The following is a 25,212-nucleotide window of genomic DNA, read 5'->3' as shown; positions in this document are numbered from 1 at the left end:
AATTTATCTCCAGCGGTCCCGTTCGATACGTCATACGTCCCGTTAAAGACAGCACGTTAGCCATTCTCTGATTGGTCGGTTAAGGACGTATATCCTGTGCATGTACGTACAGACTATACACTGGGCCACCGAATTCAAATGAAGGACGTTATTTTTGCAAGATAGTAATTGAAACGATCTTCACAGGTTCGCTATCACCGTATTCAGGTGGTTTTCCTAATTTTAATATCACACAACTGCAAATGAAAGATTCTCCAAGGAATTCTGAATTGGACAACAATTATTCAAATATTAAGCGTATGATTAAAATGTTTTATTAATGTTATAAAAACGTTATTACAAAACATTATTTGGAAAACATAAATGAGACCTTTTCGAAATGTTATTAAAACGTGATGTGCTATGGGAAAATGGACCGTTTTATAGTGATAGACTTAAATATGCTACTTATAAGGTAAACATATAGTGCATAAACTGAAGATTATATTATAATATATGACTCCTATAAACTATGTTGCCATTTTCATGACATATAGTTTCTATGACAATTAGAGACAGCCGTGTTGCCATTTTCATGACATATAGTTTATATGACAATTAGAGACAGCCGTGTTGCCATTTTCATGACATATAGTTTATATGACAATTAGAGACAGCCGTGTTGCCATTTTCTAGACATATAGTGTATAAAGCATTTAGAGACTGCTGTGTTGCCATTTTCATGACATATAGTGTATATGACAATTAGAGACAGCCGTGTTGCCATTTTCATGACATATACATAAATTATTAACAGGTTATGCAAACTTCTGTAGATGTCTAAATGTGCTTAAAAAGAAAATAATGTTTTGCAATGGCTTTATGAAATTATTAAATGTATTTTTATTTTTGTATTTGAAATTCTATTACAATATTTAGGGCCTACTATAACACTTTTTGCCTTATATATTAAAGATTATCATGATGAAAATATTTCTACAAAATTAAATAATCCTATCTACCCTACCCTAAAATTAAAAGGTTTCGTTTTTCTAACTCTTAGTGCATTGAATCTTCCACCAAGTAAAAAAATAATTGTAAATTGTAATTTCATGAAATCATATTAAATTAGACTTATAGATGCTTTTATAATGGGGAAATAAAATCTACGAGTTGATGTTGTTGATATGTTTTCAAATTTCAACTCCACGTATGGTATGCTGCAGAACACGCGCTCGCGTCCCTTGAATTTATGAGTGAATTTGGTACTCTAATTGTGGTAATTGCACTGTTCCATTTTCGAAAAACAACTGGTCTCGCATCTAACTTCGTACGCGCGCACACATACCTGTACCTCTAACGAGTTATGCTAGCTCTGTATTAATGACAGTGCATAATTTAATGCTGAGTTTGTCCTGTTTCGGGTTCATTGATTCTCTGTTGTTCACGATATCGTCAACATTAAGTAGATCTACATGTGTTTTAACCCATAAATCACCTGAAATTAATTCGCACGAATCTATATTACTCATTAGTCGTAAACGAACGATAGCGAGCGTATGGCCACGTAGCCCACTCGAGCCCACTATAATTACATAGACTGCACGTAACACACACACACTATCAGACTTCCTTAATTGACCAATCAGAGAATGGCTAACGTACGGTCTTTAACGGGACGTCGTTCGATGGAGGCTGCCATCTTACTATGTAAACTACAATGTGCGCATGGGCTACTAATCGACGAAGGAGCTAGCTGGGGAAACCCCTCTCTCGCCCTCTGAGCGCATGTACGGACGTACACGAGCGATCTCGCCAGCCGAGTCTCGAGCTAGATCGCGCTGAATGCATGCAAGCTTCGGACTGACTCGGCCAGGACCAGACGTCCCGTATTTTATTCATTTCTAAAACATTTTAGTTTTTTTTTTTTTTTTATATATAAAAAAACCACCAAATATCATTAGGATTTTTGTTATATGATTGGATTGTTTTTATTTGCTTGAAGTTTGAACTTTTTCCTCTTTCTTTCTTTTCTATCCTTCTAGCTTAATTTTTCCTTCTTGCCCTTTTTCGTTACATATCTATTTTTATTTCCTGATCCTTTCTCTCTCTCTCTCTCTGTTCATTTTCTTTCTTTCCTTCTTTCTCTTACTTGCCTTCTTTATTACATTTCCTTTTTTGTTTCCTTCATTCCTTCTCCCTTCCACTCGTTTTTATTTTCGTTCTATCTCTCCTTCCATTTCTTTTTTTTTCATTCTGGCCTCCCTTCATTCTTTCCTCCTTCTCTTTCCTCCTTTCTTTCTTTCATTATTTATTTCATTTTGTCCTTATTCTTTTCCCTTATACTTTCTTTCCCTTTCTTCATTCCTTCCTGTTTTCTTCTTTCTTTGTTTCTTTCTTTCCAAGAATGAAGGAAAATTTTCTTTCCTTCATTCTTTCTTTCCTTCTCCTTTTTTCTTACTTTCTTTTTGTCTTTCTCTTCTTTGTTTTGACTTTCACACATTCATCTTCCCTTTTCTTTTGTTTTCTTTCTATATTAAATTCAAAGAATGACAGAAACCTTATCTATTTTTATTCTCTCATCCTTCTTTTATTAGAACTTTCTTATATTTTTATTATTTCCTTCATTTTCCCCTTCATTTTTTTCTTTCTTTCTTCTCAATTCATCTCTTTTCTTTCTCTCCTTCATTCTTTCGTTCACCCTCCCTTCCAATTCTGTACTTTTTTCACAAGTCTAACACTGTGTAGCCTTCTTTCTTGATCTTTTTTTGTTGTTGATTGTACCGTATTTCATTTTGTGAAATCTGGTCACCCTGGCCAGGACTCGGCTTCAACTTCAAACCAAATAAACAATGAGTCGTCAGACTAAAATAGGCGACTTTTGTTGTCGTGATCGGCGGCCAGAACAACTTGAACAAGAGTCAAGAAAAAGAAATGCCAAGGGCAGCGCCAGTAAATCAAGTTCAGCCAGGACAGAAAAGAATAATTAAGAGCAAAAGAATTTTTGAAAAAAATCGGGCAAGCAATTTTTTTAATCACTTGCCCGACAGGGCAAGTGATGAATTTTTTTTTTGTAGAGGCCTGATTTTGCCTTCATCACGTAGGTAATATGTAAGCATGTCATTGCTCACTCTATTTAAAAGGAATAAAGAAGACCTTCCAGAAGACAAATTTCATAGGTGAAATTAGGGAAATGTTAATGAGACATTTCCTAGTCGAAATGCATTCTATTCACTACTGCATGCCAAAAAATAGAAGTCTAAAAGAAACTGAAACTCATTTACCTTTGTGTCTTGTAAAACTAAGGGCATGTTTAACTCTCTTTCAGTCACAGCCATTCATTTTCTATGCTGGTAAGATATGTTTTAACATGAATATCAATTAATGTTATTAAAGGACAAATCCATCCCCAACAAGAAGTTGATTTGAACAAAAAGAGAAAAATCCATCAAGCATAACACTGAAAATTTCATAAAAATCAGATGAAAAATATGAAACATTTTAAAGTTTTGCGTAATTTCACAAAACAGTTATATGCACATTCTGGTTGGTATGCAAATGAGGAGACTGATGATGTTATCCACTCACGATTTCTGTTGTATTTTATTATATGAAATATTCTAATTTTCTCCTCATTATCAAGTGAAACAACGATTAATTCCTCCCTGAACATGTGGAATTAGCAATGTTGTTTAATAATATATGGTTATTATTGGGAAATCTGTAAAAGTGAAATATTGTATAATTCAAACAATAAAGAACAAAAGAAATAGTGAGGGAGTGACATCATCGACTGCCTCATTTGAATGTCACTGAGTTGTGCATATCACTGTTTTGTGAAAAATTAGCGAAACTCTAAAATGTCATTGTCGTATTTTCCATCCAATTTTGATGACATTTTCAGCATTATGATAGTTTGATTTTCTCTGTTTATTCAAATCAACATTTTTTTGGGGAGGACTTGACCTTTAATACATTATACTACCTACGCTATCATATCTAAGGCAATATTGAAGAAATCATATTTGTTTAATAGATGATTATGAATCTAGGTAAGAAAAACATGCAGTTGCATCTTCTGTTCAAATTTATAAACACACAATGTCCGAATAATTACCAAGGATATTTTCTGGCTCTTATAAACAGAAAGTATGAATTGAAAGAGATGCCTACCCTGTTGTTAATTAAAATGCATCACAATCCGGTGTGGCCGCCATGATGTATGAATAAACATCTATCTATCTATCTATCTGTCTGTCTGTCTGTCTGTCTATCTATCTGATCTAGCTCTGTACTTATTCATAAAAACTGCACTAAAATCCTCAATATCCTCATTTCTAATGTTTTAAGTATTGCAGTTTTTGCAGCTAGTTAGTTATCAGTTATATGTGCAGGGAATTGTATGATAAATGCATGGAATTAATGAGCAGAAGGGAATCATTGAAAACTAGCTACATAATCAGAATATGATACAATAGAATAGTTCTTATTTGTGAACTTTTGCCACATATGAGGTAATGTAAATAAGTGGGTGTTGGCTGGGTATGGGTGAATTGTTACCTGTGAACTACTACACATTTGCCCTGATATTTTGTTATTGCTTTTAGAGCACAATAGTCTCAGTTGGAATTTCACAATTTAAAGGTTAAAGTTGAAAACTGATCTGATAGTCTGACTATTCAAAGTTGAGATTAACCAAAGTTTTCTAAGGCCATACATTTTATGCTTCTATTTGTCATTGTTTGTCTCTTTTAACTCTTGGTCAGTCAACCATGTCATTTGGAGTAAAGTAGGGGCCAGCTGATCGTGTACTCTGTATTAACGTGTTCATGAATTTGGGTCAGAGGCTATAACTGGAATGTACAATTCACTGTAAATTTGTTATGGTGTTGTTGGATTGAATATTGGGATTTTACATTTAGATGTCGATCAGAATTCAGAACCAAATTAAAAAACAAAAACAAGAAATAGAAAACTTTGAAAAATGTGTTCTGTAGGACTGCATTGATTTAAACATCATCGTTTATTAGCACACAAGAGACTCAATGCAACGAGAGGAGGGTTTATGATACTGAATACTGATAGTGATCAACCAGACATTGTGACTCACAGAATTTGCTTGCTGTAACAATTTATTAATCACTTATCAACTTAAAGCGCTAACTCAAAACCCTAGTTTGTTTCTGTAGCACAGTATAGAACTTGTGTTGATATTAATTTGTTCCAGTTTGCATTGAATGCCAGTGTAGGCCTTTATGAAATAAGACTATATCAATCTATGAATTGAAGACCATAGACCTTGGTTGCCCTTCCAATATGGATCAATAACATTCTCATTGGCCTTGCAGATTAGTTAGGCTCTTTTTTATATTTGTTTAATTCAATTTTCATGGTATAATACAAGTGCCTGTAATTTGAAATTCAAAGGTGTCATTAATTATGAGAGTAAGCAGTGTATATATGGCAGGTTTCAGATTGGGTCTCTATTTTGAAGATAATCTCATGAATACAGTGATGATAATCTTGATATCATCCAATTCCCCCAATTTGTCAAAATGAAATTAATAATCCATTATTATTTGTTATATTTTGGCTTAATACAAAAGATGAATTTAATATGCAACTTTGCATTGGCTTCATGTTTGAATAAGAAATGAATTGAAATTGGATTTTAGATTGAATTAGAATAAAGTTTGTTTAAAACCAAATCAAGTTGCTTGTTTTTCAAATTGAGTTTAGTACACTAATGTGTACTGTTATGGATTGGTTTTGTTTTATGGTTAATTCCATTTCCAAGAAATGTACAAATTATACCAAAATATCTTCAAAATCTTATTTGGTGTTAAGGCCTAGCTGGTTTGCTGGTATGAGAAAAGGCATGCCACTTGAGGAAGATAACATTTGAAATCAAATAAACACCTAAATAGAACATAATAAATAGAGTTTAGGTGATGAGAAAGGATGTATAGATCTTCATGTTATGGATTTGATAAGGACAATTTCAAACAGTATGTATTAATTTCCTTTTATAGCTCCAGGGATAAAATGGTATTAATCCCCACAATTTCCTTCAAGACATTATTATGTTTTCCTTCCTAAGCCTTCAACTGAGTTTCCTTATTATCCCACGGTTATCAAAACAGTTTGAAAGGAAAATGAGTTGATTCTTATCCAGTAGGTTTCCGCATGTCATGTAGCAAGAGGGAAGTCTTTTTAAATTTCCTTCAATTTTCAACCATCATTGCAAGTAACTTGTTCAGTTCTACCTGGACTTGAAATAGAATTTGATTGAAGATTTGAGGAAAACAAACTTGAGGAGGTTATATTTCCTGTTTGATTGAAATTTTATGAAAAATTAAAAACTGAGTTATCATGACAATGAAGTTTGATTTATAAACTATATACATGGATATAGTATGTTTTTTTTTAAGATGACAATTATTGAACATCAGTCAACTAAGTAAAAGAAGAAAAAAACTCTTTTCATCATGTATTTGCAGATCTAGATTTCTCTGTTTTGAAAGAGGTAAAGGGATTCAAATTCAGTGACAGTAGAAATAAAGTAGATTTCAAAGGCGTTTTTTGGTCCCTCACTAGAAAGGGATGAGAGGAGCAACAGAGGCTGTTCTTTGAGCATTTATTTCTAGATTTAGGTTCATGAAATACACTTTTTAAGCTACATGTACCATTCAGGCTATCGCATTGCATACGACATAATGATGAATGCTCCATTCACAATTCATTGCTAATTTAAATGATGAATGCTTACACAACAAGAATAATTGCATGTTATTTAACCAGGGTAGCCAATTTTTTAGTATGAAACTGATAAAATTGGACCTTGCATCACATAATGTATTACCCTTCTCCAATCTAATTAATGCTGAGTATCTAGCTAGAAGGAAGAATGTCCCATTTTATATGCCTAAAGGTGGTTTCAGACCACCTCGAAGTTCGTCAGTTCCAGGTATTTTCTGATCAGGAAATTTACCTTGATCAGAAATTACCAGGTAAATTGGCAATGTGAAAGCAAATTACGCGTAATCTCCCCGAAAGAAAATACCCACTAAATTGTAGGTACTTGTCAAAATTATGAGAACTTTCGCGGGGATTTTTCCAAGGTCGCAGGTATTTTGGCAATGTGAAAGCAATTTACGGGAACTTGATGAGAGAGTGATTTTGAATCTCGCGCCTCGCTTGCTTATCAGATCATACTGCGCATGCTCGTAACTTCAGGAACTTATCCCGAAGGGTATGTTTCGGGGCGGTGTGAATGTAGGAATAATTAAAGGGTATTTTTTAGCCTAAAAAAGTTCTCATAATTTAACGGGGATTCTCATGATGGAGGCGGTTTGAAACCACCTTAAGTCTGTGATGTCACTTGGCCCTTGATCAAACCCACAACCTCCTCTTTATAAGATGGATGCTTTACCACTGAGCTACCATGTCTGGTCACAGTCAAATGTTTGTCATTGTTTGATTTATGTTTTTGTATGTTTCCTAATTGATTCCTCTAGATCAAATCCAATCTCCAGGAGAACAGAAGAGAGATCAAAGAGACATTCATTGAAATCATGAAACCAGAGATTGCCAAGCTTATTGCCTTTATGCATTTTCAGGTAAATTCACCATAGCCCATTGTAATTGATGGATTATCAAGTAGATTAATTACAGGTCTGTATTATCTCCCCCCCCCCCCCACCTTTCTAACTGTGTATGATCTTAATTTGTTGTGTTGCATTCTTTGCTCATTTACCAACCAAAATGCATTCAATGTATCTTAGATGAAAAATAAATTCTATTTTTGGCCATTTGATTCATGATTTTGCCTACATACATGTATTTATAAAATTTGGATAAGAGCCATCTGTGAGAGGCCTTCCAAACCCTGTAAATGTTTACTGAGAAACTGAATGATAATGATATCAAGTACACAATTATGTTCCTTTGGAGGACTCTACCACCTCTCTTTGATCATTTACATAGTTTTTTGTTACAACATTATATATATATATATATATATATATATTATGATTTTGTACACTTTTATGTGAATCTTAAGATTGAAGCAACCATAGAGGAATAACTTTGAAATAATTCCCTAGTGATTGAAATGTTATGCTCTCTTGTGTAGGTACATGTATGTTCTGTACACATTCAGGCTGGAGTAGCTTTCAGCAAACTTTCATTGTAGGAGAGTAACACTATACTTCACTGTTAAACTACTAAGAGTGTATATCTGATTGTGTAATTTGCTTCTTATCCCATCCATTAGTTATTTTAATCATGTTTTGTATCATACCAAGTCAATAAATGTGTTCATGAAGGTCCTTTCACATACTCAGTCTACCAGTGATGTCTGTCTTTGTCATACATTTGTATGAAGCAGTATTAGATTAAACTTTGAAACATGTCGAAAATATGAAACAGCTAGCCTGTCTGTCAAGATATAGATGCATTTAAAATCCAGCCAAGGAATGAAATAAAAAGTCATTTTCTAATAGAATCATGCACATTCATTTTTCAGACAGCTGTAACTGGGGCCACTTGCATAATGTATGATGGCACAAGTTAAAGTTTAACTTTCATATCATGTCAGTTAATAACTCGGTTCCATGACAATTGCTCTGATGGAAAATCTGCATGATATTGTTAAACCAAACTTAAAACCTAACCTCCAAAACTAAATAAACCCTAATCCTTATCTTTACATCATTCTGAACGAAAAACTCTATTATAATCTTAACTCTAACCGTATAGATGCCCTCTGAGATATTAAGACCAGAGCAAATGTTGTGTTAACAATATCTCACCCCCACTCATGTTTTTTGTTGTTAGATGTTTTATGTTGATCTGCAATATTGTATGAAAATATTTTCCTGTAGTTTATGTTCAATTTCTTCCTTACTGGTATATCTAAGAACTAAAATCTGTTGGGAATGATTCTATTTTATCAACCTAGACATATTTTTTGTGAGTAAGCTTTCCTTCCTTTTTGATTAAATGTCTTGTTTATTTTTAAATGCGTATTCCTCATGAGATACTTCCTCATTGATTCAAGCTATATAGTGTTCCATATGCGCTAGATCAAACAAACTGGGTAAATATAATATATTGATCAGAAAGAATGAAGCTTGACGCATTACATGCTGTTAATAGTAACACGGGTACAAAGTTCAAAATGCCTACATTTAACTTGGTGTAACCATAGAGCTCTATGGTGTAACCAAGAGTTCAAGAAAATGATGTTTTAGTGGATTTTTCATTTTACTTCCGCAAGTAACCACCCCTGATATTGGATTCTAATTTCTTCTTTATCATTTTTAGTTACAATTATTATTTCAATGAACCCATGGACATAGGAACTTGGAAATGATTCCTATTGCAGTTCAAACTGATACCCATGTACCAGAGCCAAAATACACACAAAAACAATCCTACATCCTGTCAAGGCCCTGGCAAAGCCCAATAATAGGAAATAAGGCTCGATGGACATCAGGAAATAAAGGGGCCATATTGGTAATAAAATACTCTAAATAAAAGACACATGCTTGGCAGAAGTATTCTCATTTTCTATTAGGCTTTATTATCGATGCATTTATTTTTCAGTTAGAATTATAATGTACTATATTCATGAGCACTAAAATCATTAATCTGTCAATTTGTATAAATTGAACCTACATAAATGTATAAATTTATTTTGTATGAAGTACAGAGTACATACATGTACAAAGAGAGAGAGAGAAAAAAAAACTATTAGCATTCCAGTAAGAATGCACGTACATGTGGTAAAGCATTAAAGAAATAATAATGAAGGGATGCAGGTTACATTAGCAACCTTAGTATAGGTTTCTCGGTCCATCATGATGAACTACAATAGAAACACTTTTTTTTATTAAAGGGAAGAGATGAACAAGTGAACAGATAAAAATCCCTGAATGTTTCTGTTGTCTCACTTCTTGTCATTTTGTGGAAACTATGCAGTGAATGAGTGTTCATAACATGTTTTTTGTTTCTTTACTTGTAGGAAAGGGCAATTAATGAATTCTGTGAAGACTTCAAGCGATTGTGTCACATTGAGAGAAGGAATGACTTTGTGTCTGAGTCTTACCTTTTAACCCTTGGTAGACTTATGAACATGTTTGCTGTACTTGATGCCTTGAAAGATAGCAAAGCCAGTATTAGGAATGACAACTCAGCATACAATAGGTGGGACTACACTTTTTAATGAGGATTAAAAGGTTGATGATTGTTTCTAATATTGTTTTAGACCAGTTGTTGCTGTCATTTAGATGACTTTTTGACATACATTTAGTGATCCACGCCATAGCTATGAACCATTATCACTTCTATATTCCACAAATTATTTCAGTACTTACTTTGGCTTCAACCGATAACGAAAGGAAACTCATTGAAATTCCAGTTGGTCAACTGAATGAGCCTAACTGCAATAATGCCTAATTACAAATACTAGTAATTCATTGCAGCCTTTCACTATAACAATCAGGATAAGAGCTCAACATTTTTTTGTATTCATATGTTTTATTGGGTCAACACATACCAAGAAAAAAAAAAACAACCCCCCCCCCAAAAAAGTGGAAAGTTTTATGCAATGACACAGACATGATTACTGCCTCAATAAAGACTGATTTTTTTTGCAGTTCCTCACTTTCATCCTTCTTTTGAACTTATTTTCCATTATACTCCATTATTTGTCTGATTTTTTTTTGTATTGATAATTTCTTATTATATCATATATATCCATAATATTGTAAACTACTTCTCTGTACATTTTATAGAAAAACAAAGTTTGAAATGATAATCTATATCTGACAAACAGTGTTGGGATCTGTTTTTTTTTTTTTTTTTTTATGTGAACCTTCTCATTCATGAAAGTGTATTTTGTAGATTATACCAAAATGAAAGAAATAGTTTTTCCACAGTCTACCCTGTACATGTAATGTCACAAGATAATTTTGAATGACCGTAAAGGAGAAGATTATCATGACAATTATGAGAAGACTTGTGCCAGGTTCCACTGATGTGTTGGTCTTTAAAGCTATGAGATCTTGTTCTAATGGGGTATTGGTCTATTGGGCCATTGGTCTCAAGATCCTTTTTAGAGTCTTATTCTAATGGGGTATCAGTCTATTGGGCCATTTTATGATTGGTCTCAAGGTCCTATTCTAATGGGGAATCAGTCTGTTGTGCCATTGGTCTCAAGGTCCTATCATTAGAGTCTTATTCTAATGGGGTATCAGTCTATTGTGCCATTGGTCTCAAGGTCCTATCATTAGAGTCTTGTTCTAATGGGGTATCTGTCTATTGGGCCATTGGTGTCAAGGTCCTATCATTAGAGTCTTGTTCTAATAGGTATCGGTCTATTGGGCCATTGGTCTCAAGGTCCTATCATTAGAGTCTTATTCTAATGGGGTATCTGTCTGTTGGGCCATTGGTCTCAAGGTCCTATCAGAGTCTTATTCTAATAGGTATCGGTCTATTGGGCCATTGGTCTCAAGGTCCTATCATTAGAGTCTTATTCTAATGGGGTATCTGTCTGTTGGGCCATTGGTCTCAAGGTCCTATCAGAGTCTTGTTCTAATAGGTATCGGTCTATTGGGCCATTGGTCTCAAGGTCCTATCATTAGAGTCTTATTCTAATGGGGTATCTGTCTATTGGGCCATTGGTCTCAATGTCCTATCAGAGTCTTATTCTAATGGGGTATAAGTCTTTTGTGCCATTCTCAAGATCCTATGAGTCTTGTTATAATGGGGTATCAGTCTATTATGGCAATTGGTCTCAAGGTCCTATCATTAGAGTCTTGTTCAAATGTGGTATTGGTCTATTAGGCCATTTATCTCAAGGTCCTATCATTAGAGTCTTGTTATAATGGGGTATCTGTCTATTGGGCCATTGGTGTCAAGGTCCTATCATTAGAGTCTTGTTCTAATAGGTATCGGTCTATTGGGCCATTGGACTCAAGGTTCTATCATTAGAGTGTTGTTCTAATGAGGTATTAGTCTTTTGGGCTGTTGGTGTCAAGGTCCTATCATTAGAGTCTTGTTCTAATGGGTATCAGTCTATTGTGCCATTGGTCTCGAGGTCCTATCATTAGAGTCTTGTTCTAATGGGGTATCATTCTATATTGGGCCATTGATCTCAAGGTCCTATCATTAGAGTCTTTTTCTAATGGGGTATCAGTCTATTATGGCAATTGGTCTCAAGGCTTTATCATTAGAGTCTTGTTCTAATTGGTATCGGTCTATTGGGCCATTGGTCTCAAGGTCCTATCATTAGAGTCTTATTCTAATGGGGTATCTGTCTGTTGGGCCATTGGTCTCAAGGTCCTATCAGAGTCTTATTCTAATAGGTATCGGTCTATTGGGCCATTGGTCTCAAGGTCTTATCATTAGAGTCTTATTCTAATGGGGTATCTGTCTGTTGGGCCATTGGTCTCAAGGTCCTATCAGAGTCTTGTTCTAATAGGTATCGGTCTATTGGGCCATTGGTCTCAAGGTCCTATCATTAGAGTCTTATTCTAATGGGGTATCTGTCTATTGGGCCATTGGTCTCAAGGTCCTATCAGAGTCTTATTCTAATGGGGTATAAGTCTTTTGTGCCATTCTCAAGATCCTATGAGTCTTGTTATAATGGGGTATCAGTCTATTAGGCCATTGGTGTCAAGGTCCTATCATTAGAGTCTTGTTCTAATAGGTGTCAGTCTATTGGGCCATTGGACTCAAGGTCCTATCATTAGAGTCTTGTTCTAATGGGGTATCATTCTATTGGGCCATTGATCTCAAGGTCCTATCATTAGAGTCTTTTTCTATTGGGGTATCAGTCTATTATGGCAATTGGTCTCAAGGTCCTATCATTAGAGTCTTGTTTAAATGTGGTATTGGTCTATTAGGCCATTAATCTCAAGGACCTATCATTAGAGTCTTGTTATAATGGGCTATCTGTCTATTGGGCCACTTGTGTCAAGGTCCTATCATTAGAGTCTTGTTCTAATAGGTATCGGTCTATTGGGCCATTGGACTCAAGGTTCTATCATTAGAGTGTTGTTCTAATGAGGTATTAGTCTTTTGGGCTGTTGGTGTCAAGGTCCTATCATTAGAGTCTTGTTCTAATGGGTATCAGTCTATTGTGCCATTGGTCTCGAGGTCCCATCATTAGAGTCTTGTTCTAATGGGGTATCATTCTATATTGGGCCATTGATCTCAAGGTCCTATCATTAGAGTCTTTTTCTAATGGGGTATCAGTCTATTATGGCAATTGGTCTCAAGGCTTTATCATTAGAGTCTTGTTCTAATTGGTATCGGTCTTTTGGGCCATTGGTCTCAAGGTCCTATTATTAGAGTCTTCTTCTAATGAGGTATTGATCTATTAGGCCATTGGTCACAATGTCTTATCATTACAGACTTGTTGTAATGGGGTATTGGTTTATCGGGCCATTGGTCTCAAGGTCCAATTATTAGAGGTCTTATCATTATAGTCTTGTTCTAATAGGTATCGGTCTATTGGGCCATTGGTCTCATGGTCCTATCATTAGAGTCTTGTTCTGATGGGGTATCAGTCTATTATGCCATTGGTCTCAAGGTCCTATCATTAGAGTCTTGTTCTAATGGGGTATCAGTCTATTAGGCCATTGGTGTCAAGGTCCTATCATTAGAGTCTTGTTCTAATGGGGTATCAGTCTATTGGGCCATTGATCTCAAGGTCATATCATAAGAGTCTTGTTTTAATGGGGTATTGGTCTATTGGGCCATTTGTCTCAAGGACCGATTAGAGTCTTGTTTTAATTGGGTATTGGTCTATTGGGCCATTGGTCACAATGTCTTATCATTAATGTCTTATCATTAGAGTCTTGTTCCAATGAGGTATTGGCCTATTGGGCCATTGGTCACAAGGTCCTATTATTAGAGGTCTTATCATTAGAGTCTTGTTCTAATAGAGTCTTGTTTTAAATGGGGTATTGGTCTATTGGGCCATTGGTCACAATGTCTTATCATAAGAGTCTTGTTCTAATGGGGTATTGGTCTACTGGGCCATTGGTCTTATTATTAGAGGTCTTATCATTAGTCTTGTTCTAATATGTACCGGTCTCCTGGGCCATTGGTCTCCTATTAGAGTCTTGTACTCTTTGTATCTTGTCCGGCCCTTGCAGTTTGCTTTCAGGAGAGAAAAGAAGTTTTTGTCTCACCTGCATAGCAGAGTAAGACTACAAGCGCCGCTTTTCCGACGGCGGCGGCGTCAACATCAAATCTTAACCGAAGGTTAAATGACAGCATAACTTAGAAAGTATATAGCCGTAGTTCATGAAACTTGGCCATTAGGATAATCAAGTATTACTGAACATCCTGCCCGAGTTTCAAGTCATACAACCAAGGTCAAAGGTCATTTAGGGTGAATGGACTTTGACCAAGTTGGGCGTATTTGTTAAATTACCTTCATAACTTAGAAAGTTTAGGAACTGATTAAAAAAACTTGGACATAAGAGTAATCAAGTATTACTGAACATCCTGCCCGAGTTTCAGGAAACACAACCAAGGTCAAAGGTCATTTAGGGTCAATGAACTTTGGCCAAGTTGGAGGTAATTATTAAATTGCTGTCATAACTTTCAAAGTTTATGGATATAGTTTATGAAATGTGAACATAGGGGTAATCTAGTATCACTGACAAGTCTTACGTCACATGTATGATCAAGGTCAAATATCATTTAGGGTCAATGAACGTAGTATTTCATGATTACATGAATGGTGTTTTTTGTAAATAATTATTTTATAGTAGTTTTCAAAGTCAGCACTGCTGCTATATTGAATCATAATAATAGGCATTTATATAGTGCCATCTATCTAGAAATATTCTATTCCGAGGCGCAGTAATGCATGTAATGCAGGTGAGACTGCCAGAGGCGCTCCACTTGTTTTTTATGGCCTTATAACCATTAATTGTTTCAGGGGAATTTCAAGGGCAGTATTAAAGACAGATGAGGTGGGCACCCAAATCAGTCACCTTGGATCAACATGGGGCTGATCTTAAGACCTATAACGTACATCTTTTCATTTTAACAGGGATGCTAACTTCTTGAGGTCAGCTATTGACATTGCTGCAGTCCAGGAGTCCCAGAAGATGACAATGTTCCTAGCCACTAATCAATCCATTACAAACACTCTCAAAGCTACACTAGTCAAGATTGAAGGATATGAAGACATGATTGCTGATGTTGTTAATCTTTGTGTAAAGCTCTTTGATAATGATCAGTTTGTGTTACCAGCAGAGAAACATCTCCTTGTTAAGGTAATATTACATCAGATCCTGTAGAGAGTAGTTTATGTTGTCACAAATATTGCAGACTTTGAATAATGATGTAACTTTGATTTTAACATGCTAAAGGTTATTTAAAGCTATAGAATTGTTATTTGTTTCTGACTTTCATAATGAAAGACAGTCCAAGAAATTTTGAAACCATAGCATGCTGTGGCCAACCAAGTCAATCACAATTTTTTTTAAAGATAAAAATGTTGCTTAGCTTTAAAATAGTTTGAAAATCTTTCTTCCTGCTTAACAGGAAACCTGTACCATGTATATAATATATATTCCTCAGTCTGTGATGTATCTGTGCACATTTCTTTCTTGACAAAAAACATGTTAAGTGATTTTACTTCTTTGAGGTTTATTTTGGGCCATACTGCCATTTATAAAAAAATGATGTGGCATAGAAGAGGTTAAACTAAAATGTATTTGGATATTGTAATTGCAGGTGATAGGAATAGGCCTATTCCTGATGGATAATGAGACCAACAGTATTTACAGTCAGAAGAACAAACTCAATCTTTCAAGGATTGACAAGATCTTTAAGGTTTGTTCATTACTCTCATTGATTGTGATGTTAAGGGTTTGTTCACCCTTGTCCACATTGAATATAAAGAGATCAAAGTGTGTCAAGAAATTGATAAATAGAAAGAAGTATTAAGACTCTATGCAGATGTTGGAGTTGGAAGAAGCAGTTGATCAGTTGGTTATGTTAAATGATGTATAACGTGTATGATGAGTAGAGAAGAAGAGCACATTTTAAAGTTCAAGGTGGAGCTAATATGACCAAGTAAGAAATGGACATGCTCCATGGATGAAGAGAGTAGAAGGGTTGAGGACGAGACTTTGAATGAGCCAAAAAGAAGAAGGGGGTAATTCCAACCATACCTGTTAATGAGGATAAAATTCTACATAAACTTATGATAGACTAATTCTTGTCATATTCTACTGTTTAGTGATGCCATCAGGGGAGTGTTTCATCAACATTTTTGTCCAACAAGTTGTCAGATAAAACGTATGACAAGTCCTTTCATGAAATGGTCCATAGGTTGTTGGTTCATTGAGTGGATCTGGGGAAGGTATTTGATTGGGTGCTTTGCACTCTGTGATTTACTTATATACTTATTTCAGACATACTTGATACTTGTAATAAACTTTTTACACTATTGTTATTTAATTTTGAATCTGAATTAGTGGTTTCTTCATTTCTGTTGACACTGGTTGATTTCTATGCATCTTACAATAAACAAAACAAATTGAAACTATCATTCAAAGAAACTGGAAGTGGTACCGCTGTATGGAGATCTTCAGATCTCTGTCCTCTCCTACATCAAGAAATGTGGCAATTATGAAACCCATCAGTCCTTCTGGAAGAGTGAAAACATCACAGCTACTGGTTCACAGTTCAACATTCTCAGACAGCAGACTAGTCTAAGGGATGAGCATACCAAATACCTTGCACAGCTGGTCAAGTACAACAAGACACATCCACAATGGAAGATTAGTGAGGTAAATTCAAGGTTTGACTTTATAATGTTACGGTGTCATTGTCAAGAGGTATTTCTTTGATATTAGAAGTCATTTAACTATCAGATGAAAGGATTTTATATTAATTGTCAGGGGAACATATTGACAAGTCGATGAATGAAGTGCTTCCCAATAGTACTCAAATTTAAAAATACTACCTTTAGAAATCAGTTTGTTTTTTCCCAATTGAGCATTATTTTACATCAGAATATATTTCAAGTGGAAAAGGACAATAAACATATATAAAATAATGTCAGGGTTTTCCTCTTCTTTTGCTAGAAGTTGTTAATATGTTTTGTTTGTTTTATGCAGGCACAGAACAAAGACAAGCCCAAAATGAGAAGTGATGCTGAAAACAAAGTGATCTATGACCTTGCTCTGGAAGGATTAAGATTACTCTCTAAACTCACTGCACTAGTTACTGAAATGGTAAGTAAAGCAGAATATATTAGTGGTTAAGATTTTGAGATATGACTACTTCACGAGGGGTAGAAGCATGATATTTATTAACAGCCATGTTACTGAATTCTCATAGATGTTGTTAATCTGCCTAATTTAAATAATGAAAAATTGAGATGAACGTGTCTTTGTTTGCAGTTCTCCTGGAAGCTTCTTCATCCTAGCACCAGCCATAAACCTGAGGTAGAGAAAGCAGAGGAGTATGAGAAGGCAACACGATTCAACTACAACCAGAAAGAGAAATTTGCTCTGATAGAGATCATTGCTATGATCAAGAGTCTTCAAGCGTTCATGAGTAAGATGGAACCATTCTTTCAAGATGCTATTCATCGGCATATCTACAGTGAGATACAAGACTTTGTTCAGCTGATCCTGAGAGAACCAATGAGGGCAGCAGTCAAGAGAACAAAGAAAAAGAAAGGCACTCTTATCTTAAGGTGAGATAAGATTTACGCTTGAAGAAAACACCACCGTATATCAAAGTATAATATTTATTTTCCAAACAAAAACAACAAAAATGTGAAATGAATGGATGGCCCATATTAAGTTTTGTCAGCATGACAGTACTGTTCCTCCATGGGGTCCATTGTTTCGATTGGGGTTAGGGTTAGATTTTGAGATATAAAGGGAAAGGATTGTTGAACATTTATGCACACAATACCACAAGATATTCTATAATTTGAAGTGTTGTGGGATTTTTTTTCTTGTTCAACATGCTTATCTTATCATTTGTTCTTTTCTTGATTCATTTTTTTTTTTTTTGCCATCTATAATATTGCCCCGATCAGGTAAGGGGTATCATATATTAGAAGATCTTATATTTTGTAGTGTTCTCTGTGTGTATTAAGTCACTAATGAAATTCTAATCATTGACTTTAAATTTGCTACATGACTTTTCTGTTTTGTTGGTGTTGTCAATATTGGTTTTAAACTCCTGTTTATTGCTCTAAACCAGTATAATCCGAGGAGTAAGAGAGAGTTGTTGTGATTGGCTAGAAGGTCAGCAGCCATCAGATGATCCAATCTTGAAGGGTGACAAGGATCCAAAGGGTGGTTATACTCCAAAGAAGGTTCCTAGGAAATCAATTGGACCATCTACAACCCAGGTAAATAAGAAAACTATTTTGTATTTTCTTTTCTTCATGGGTCATAGGATATAAAGGGTGGTTAGTGGTTACACTCTTACAAAATTTTCTTAGAAATTAGTAGACACATCAAAGACATAGTTAAATAAAATCCTTGATTAATTTAGTATGTTAAAGTTTCATATCTACAGTGGTGTGCAGGTGTGCAGTTTTCATTGTTTGAGATGTTAACACACATTTATTTCATATTTGAATTAAAACTTAATATCCTTTTTTTTTTTCAGGAATATGATAAAGTGAATTGTGATGGTATTATGTGAATGTGGGTAGTATGGTATAGTGTAGTGTTGGACAGGTGTACCCTTCAAGGTTTCAAAAAGATTTGCAAATGGATGATACTTCCTTAATGCCACTTTGTATTGAGACAGGTTTATTGATTGAAACTTATAATAGAAAGCCACTGAATATTGATATCTTTCTACATTGTGATTTATGGACATAATTACTCTTAATGCGAAAGGAGATAAAGTAGATTGTTTTCATGATAGGGTTATACTCGTCCAATAACAAATAAGTTGTTTAATCCCTTTCAGTGTTTGTAAATCTTCTGAAAAATTGCTTGTATATTACAGACTTAAACAGGTGTACCTGTAAGGTGCAATATGTGATCAGTGCATTTTTCTTTGTAGGGTTTAAGTCTTTTTTATGCCTCTTCCCACCATAGATGGTTGCTGGAGCCATTGTGTTTTCATTCCCCTTTTTTTTTTGTTATCATGATAACTAAAGAACCATTTGAGGGATGAACTTTAAACTTGTTTAAAGTATTCATCTAGAAGTGATAATCAGATTTATTTTGAGGACATGATAGCCTATAATCTAGACGAGGCTGCAACTTTTGCCTTTTTCTTTGCCTTTACAAGTCTGATGCTATAACGCAAACATCGGCAAAACGTCTGATGTGGCAGATGACACACCCACTGACTAAACACTCCGGTCTCATGTTAGTTCTCGATTTTATTTACTAGGTTTCGCTGCAGGGTTTTTTGTAATGAAGAACTGCCATCAGACATTTGGCAATAAAAACAAGAATCAAAGCAAGACCAAAGTGATTAGGCTTTGCAGCAATTGTGCGTAGTCTTCCGCATCAGACGTATTGCTGACGTTTTGCATAGGGGCATCAGACTCGTAAAGGCAAAGACAAAAGTTGCAGCCTTTTCTTAGATTATTGGCAAGAGACATAAAGCTTAAAGGGGAATCCAACCCAAATAAAAACTTGTTTTTATAGGGAAAAGAAAAATCAGACAAGTTGATAGGTGAAAGTTTGAACAATATTGGACAAACAACAAGAAAGTTATGAATTTTTACAGTTGTAAATATTGGTAATCACTATACCCATGGAGACTTAAAATTGGCCGCATATGGGATGTCATAGTGATGTAAGGCAAGGACTACTCTTCCATGAACTCCAATATATATTTTGGCTAAAATGTCATTTTTCCCAAAAGTTTTATTTCAAATTATATTTTTCTTTCATGAGGACATAAAACAATATACTACCTGGGTTATATTTAGATTACTGCCCCAGGGGAATGGGTACTTAGGAGAAAACCACAAATCCCTGATAATAAAGTACATGGCCTATGGGAAAGTTGTCCTTGCCCCTTGTCATAATTTACTCACTCAGTTGCCAATTTGAAATCTACATAGTATTAGTGATCTCAATTTTAAAGCAGCTATAACTTTCTTAATGCTTGTCCGATTTCTTTCAAACTTTCACCATTCTGTTAAATTTATTTTTCTCCTTCCCAACACAACATTTTATGGCCAAGGCTGGATTCCCCTTTAAAGGTTACATAGGTCACTATTTGAACTTGTAAGAGTTAAGGTGTGTATTTATATACCTGAAGTGTCAATGGCGTAGGCATAAATTTTGACCCCATGCAGTTGATGATTCATCAAATTTTTGGTAAAGACAGGAAACATTAGCAGAGTAGTCTCCACTGAACTGCAAAGATATCAATCAATGAATTCACAAACGGTCTATAGTGTGTTGAATCCTGAGTATGCTTTTGTTATCCCATTAGCTATACATGGTACGAACCATGCTGGAGTGTTTAACAGCTGATAAGGGTGGTTCTGGCAAGAAGACTTTGAGAAAGGAGCTCCAGGATCTTGTACCAATAGAACCATTTGAGAAGTTCCTTGAAGCTTCATTCTTCTATCTTCATATGATCAATCTACCAGGTTACAACATTTCATGTTTGAATTTATTTGTATTTTGTGTAATTATTTTGAATTCATAATTTTGATTTATCAAAATTATATCAATCAGATATGATTTGTTTACTGGGATTAAATTAACAAAATGAAAAGGTGAAAGTTTCTTTTTATTGGGGGAGAGTATTAACTATTTTAATACCTTATCACAGACATTTATAGTGAAGATAACTTGACATAAGTTAGATCCTGAAATTTAAAGTCGCATATATGCAATATTATGAGATTTGTGATAATTAGGTGTGCTGTTCAGCTTTCATTTGCACTTGCACTTCATACACCATATGCCAAGTAGTACAAAGTTTGCCTGAGTGCTAAGTAAGTGAAAAATCTTCCACCATGTATCTCACAACTTATCTGACTTGGTTTGCAAGGAACAGCTTAAAAAAAAAAACTACTCTCTTCTCCCTCTAAATGTTATTTTGTATGAAAGAAAGAAAACCTTCTCTTGCATCATTCTGATTAGATTCATATATTTGATGTCATTAAAAAACTGTTGTAAAGATTATGCACTATACTAAATAAATTTCTTTCATGTTTGCAAGATTAATTATCTACCGCAGTGAACTATTTACAAAGAGGTTTTATTCTTAATTATACTTGAAACTGAAACAAGAAGGTGATAAAGGTTATAAATCAAGCAAAATGAGAGAGTTGTCCAATTTTATGATGAACATGTACATGTAGTCTCATATGAATTGATCAAATAAATGGGTGTTACATGAACCGTTTATTCAATTGTAAGTCTATTTTAGGTCTCAAAATCAATCAAAAGTCCTACAAATTTATAAAAGTTGCAATTTTCTTCTTTCAACAGGAAGTATAAACTTGTTTTTTTATTAAGTGTTGTAAAGTTTTTTATTTTGTTATCTGCAACTAATAAAGAAGCATTTCTTACAACACTTCCTTTGAAGTTGACTTCTCATAAATTTTCTTTTTACTATTTATTGACTTAATCACAACATGTTTTGATTATGAGTTTGTTTTATAACACTTGTACAGGAAATATGTTTCTACTTGTGCTTTTATCAAGAACAAAATCTTACATACAAGTATACAGGAGAGTTTGCATAAGACAACCTTCTATGAATCGAATTTTTAAAAATTCAAACCAGAGCAAGCAAAATGTTATTTGCATTTTCTAAGTTGAATTTTCCGCAAGTCAAACTTCTATTGTCACCAGACTGAAGAGTTTTGACTTGTGAAAATACTATTGGATAATTAACACTTATGTATCATAAGTTTGTCACATGCATACTTTGTAAATGATGTATTTTTAAAGTTAATATTCTTTTGAATTTCCAGATACAATACGTAGGTGTGGTGATTTGTCTCAGCTTTGGTACAGGGAATTCTACCTAGAGATGACTATGGGAAAACACATTCAGGTTAAAATTTATTCATGAAGATGCCTCCCTATTGTCAAATCTAAAAAAATATTACACTGTGTTGTGCATGTATAGCTTGTATATAAATTATTGATCAAGTTCAATTTATTAATATTAAACTATTACTGTTGTTTCAAATTATTTTCCATCCAGATTGCAATGGAGAAGCACTACCAGTTTGAAAATTATTTTTCTTTTTATATTCATGATATCTGATGCTTAATCATTGTTAATTTATATATATATATATATATATATATATATATATATATATATTGTGACTACTAATACTTAGTAGTATTGTAAATTCTGCTATTTTGTTTGTTGTAGTTTCCAATTGAGATGTCTATTCCATGGATCTTAACTGATGAGATCTTAACTGCTAAAGAACCTGCACTCATGGAGTAAGTATGTTTGACTTCATTCACCATTCTTCCCAGATCCTTATGCCACAGTTTATAAAATTACATGTAGTTTTCAATCCAATGTATGATAAGCCTACTGCTTTTAATACTTTGATTGGCATAAACAGTTGGCTCATTAATGCAGTAATCTTGGAAGCAAGCATGTGTATTAAAAGGAATATTCATTAAGGTAAAGAGACATCTGCATTTTTCTTTTCTTGAATTTCTATCCATTTTCTTTCTTTGTATTTCAACCTCATCTTATGAAAGAAATTCAGGCTGGGGATGGTGTTCATAAGCTGATGAATAGGTTTTGATACACAAGTAGGAAAGGAATTTGAACCCATTCATGAGTCACAAGTAACCAAGAAATAATTGTAATTAATTGTCTTTTATGATATATTTACAATAATATTTCTTTTATCTTTACAGATATGTGTTTTTCCCTCTAGATCTGTACAATGACAGTGCACAATATGCTGTAGCAATATTCAAGAAACAGTATCTATATGATGAGATAGAGGCTGAGGTGAGATGTAATCATTTTCTAAATTTCAGTGATGATACCTTCAATGAATCAAAGTACATTTCAGTTATAGAATACAATTAACAGGTTTTATGAACAGTTAAAAAACAAGAAGGTGATAAAAGAGTTTATATCAGACCATTCATTCCTCTTCTTTGGGGGGGGGGGGGGGTGACTTGTGAGAGTTTTAACAGATCTTGCCTATTTTGCACATCATATGTTTGAGTGAACCTCAAACTTTAAATCTCTTATTCTACCAATTCTTGGAATTCCTCCCTACAATTCCTCTACATAGGATCAAGGAATTAAGTGGGTTATTGATCATCAATTTGGATGAGTTATATATCACTTTTAAGTTTGGGATCTGCTCTTTCAATTATATTTGTAAAAACTCAAAATCTAACGAAATGCTCAGATCTTTATCAGTATTTAATTCACATTTAATTCACATTATTATTACCTGTATTAAACACTGATTGTCTGATGTGTCCACTAAATATGTTCCTCATTTTGGATGGCATTACTACAGAATGAATCCTTTTAATATTTCTTTTTGCAAAGATCTGTTAATTTTGTTGAAATGATGAAGATGCATTGAATATCTCAGGCCATCGTTAGTCTTCCATTAATCTATTCAAGACAGGAATGTGTATGAATTGTTTGTCTATGGACTTTGTGTATTATACAGGTCAATCTGTGTTTTGATCAGTTGGTATACAAGTTAGCTGAGATGATCTTTGCTTACTACAAGGAACTGGCTGGAAGGTAAACTTATGATTTGATAACTTCATATCATATTTATTTTCTTATTATACTTTTAATCAATTCCTGTAGAAACCTAACTGTCTACTGGAAAGCTAAGCTAAGTGCATGGTATCTTTAAATGCTATAGCAAGGCTCCACATTAACTTTTTTTGGTGGTGGCCCGTTCGGGCCACCAAAACCATCAAATAATTTTTTTTTGGTGGCCCGATATTAAAGTTTGGTGGCCCGAAAAATATAAAGAAAAACATTAAAAATTAATAAAACAAACTTTTGAAATATTAATTCTGCAGCCACTACCACTAAGTTACTTTCACTTTATCATCTTGTAGTTGTATGTAAACCTTGTTTGCTGTTATTTTACTTTGCTAATTGGTTTGTGGTAAAATATAAATTGTTTCTATCGTTGTAAAAATGAAATGATTGAAAGAGAATAAATGAATTTTATTGTTCGCAGGTTGTGTGGACTTTTTTTTTATCTCCGTATAGACACACACTCATAATGGTAAAGTAAATAAATAGTGCATAGCAAACTCAGATAGATGTACAAAACAATGGTTTTTCATTTCTTCCTCTTTGAATCCTGAAACCTAGATTATGCAGGCCCCAAATCCAGTTTATTTTTGTTTTCTCTTTTGCAGCATATTATAGCAGGAGAAAATCACAGAAAAATATGCTGCAAAATTAGAACAATGCATAAAAGGGGGAAACAAATGAAAATAATTTTCAAAAAGTATATTACAAAAAGAAAACAAAAATAATAAAAGAAATAAGTGAAATAAAACAAAAGAAAGAAAATGAAGAAAGAAAAAACAAAGAACAGGGAAAAAAAAAATTAGAGAGAAAAAAAAGAAAGGAAAATGAACAAAAAACAAATTAAACAAAATTAATATAAAACATGGGGAAAAGGGGAAAATTAAGAAGCCATTACGAATGTTTTTTAACAGCTGTGGCAACAGTCTATTCTGACTGGAATATAATTAAAAGCCAAGCAAATAATTTTCACTTACCTTCTGGGAATGGCACATTTCTATTTTTATATCCTTTAGTTTGTATTATTTAATTTTCAGTAGAAACATATTTTTTTATCAGGCATATTCAATGGGAAGGGGTATAAATGGTTTAACCACTGTAAAAAAAATGAAAGAAAAAAATAAGAAAACGGCAAAAGTTATATCTGGAAAAAAAGTGTGACTGTGGGAAAAGTCCTTCCCTATATTTGCCAAAATGTTGGAAAAATTCACATTTCATATCGATGAAATGCCTTCCCAAAGTATTTACTTTCTCAAGAGTGGTTTAAGAAGTCATTTATAAACAAGAAAGAAAGAAACTGTCTGTTCATTTTTGGCTAGAAAAGACACAGCTTCGAAAGAAACCAAGTATCAACATACATACAAATGCACATGTGGGACTGTGATGTACTTGCCTATGTGTTTTTATGTGTATTAATTCATTTGGAAATCGGTCTTTTGTAGTCCAAAGAGAGGT

General features: G+C 34.1%; 1 protein-coding gene across 1 annotated transcript in view; it reads left to right on the top strand.

Moving 5' to 3' along the window:
• Positions 1-6,886: 6,886 nt before the first annotated feature.
• The window catches only part of LOC129258013 (cytoplasmic FMR1-interacting protein 2-like), a 31,708-nt gene continuing 13,382 nt past the window's right edge, over positions 6,887-25,212 (top strand). Inside the window, exons 1-14 of the mRNA XM_064096112.1 lie at positions 6,887-6,946; positions 7,497-7,598; positions 10,007-10,188; positions 15,056-15,281; positions 15,745-15,843; positions 16,572-16,805; positions 17,136-17,252; positions 17,421-17,719; positions 18,238-18,388; positions 20,452-20,611; positions 21,950-22,032; positions 22,363-22,436; positions 22,869-22,965; positions 23,651-23,727. Of these exons, the coding sequence (XP_063952182.1) occupies positions 6,887-6,946; positions 7,497-7,598; positions 10,007-10,188; positions 15,056-15,281; positions 15,745-15,843; positions 16,572-16,805; positions 17,136-17,252; positions 17,421-17,719; positions 18,238-18,388; positions 20,452-20,611; positions 21,950-22,032; positions 22,363-22,436; positions 22,869-22,965; positions 23,651-23,727 (1,961 nt within the window). The remainder of the gene's footprint in view (positions 6,947-7,496; positions 7,599-10,006; positions 10,189-15,055; positions 15,282-15,744; positions 15,844-16,571; positions 16,806-17,135; positions 17,253-17,420; positions 17,720-18,237; positions 18,389-20,451; positions 20,612-21,949; positions 22,033-22,362; positions 22,437-22,868; positions 22,966-23,650; positions 23,728-25,212) is intronic.

Source organism: Lytechinus pictus, chromosome 3, assembly GCF_037042905.1.
Source record: "Lytechinus pictus isolate F3 Inbred chromosome 3, Lp3.0, whole genome shotgun sequence".
Classification (NCBI taxonomy): domain Eukaryota; kingdom Metazoa; phylum Echinodermata; class Echinoidea; order Temnopleuroida; family Toxopneustidae; genus Lytechinus; species Lytechinus pictus.
Note: the sequence above shows the minus strand (reverse complement) of the source record. Positions and strands in the feature narration are given on the sequence as shown.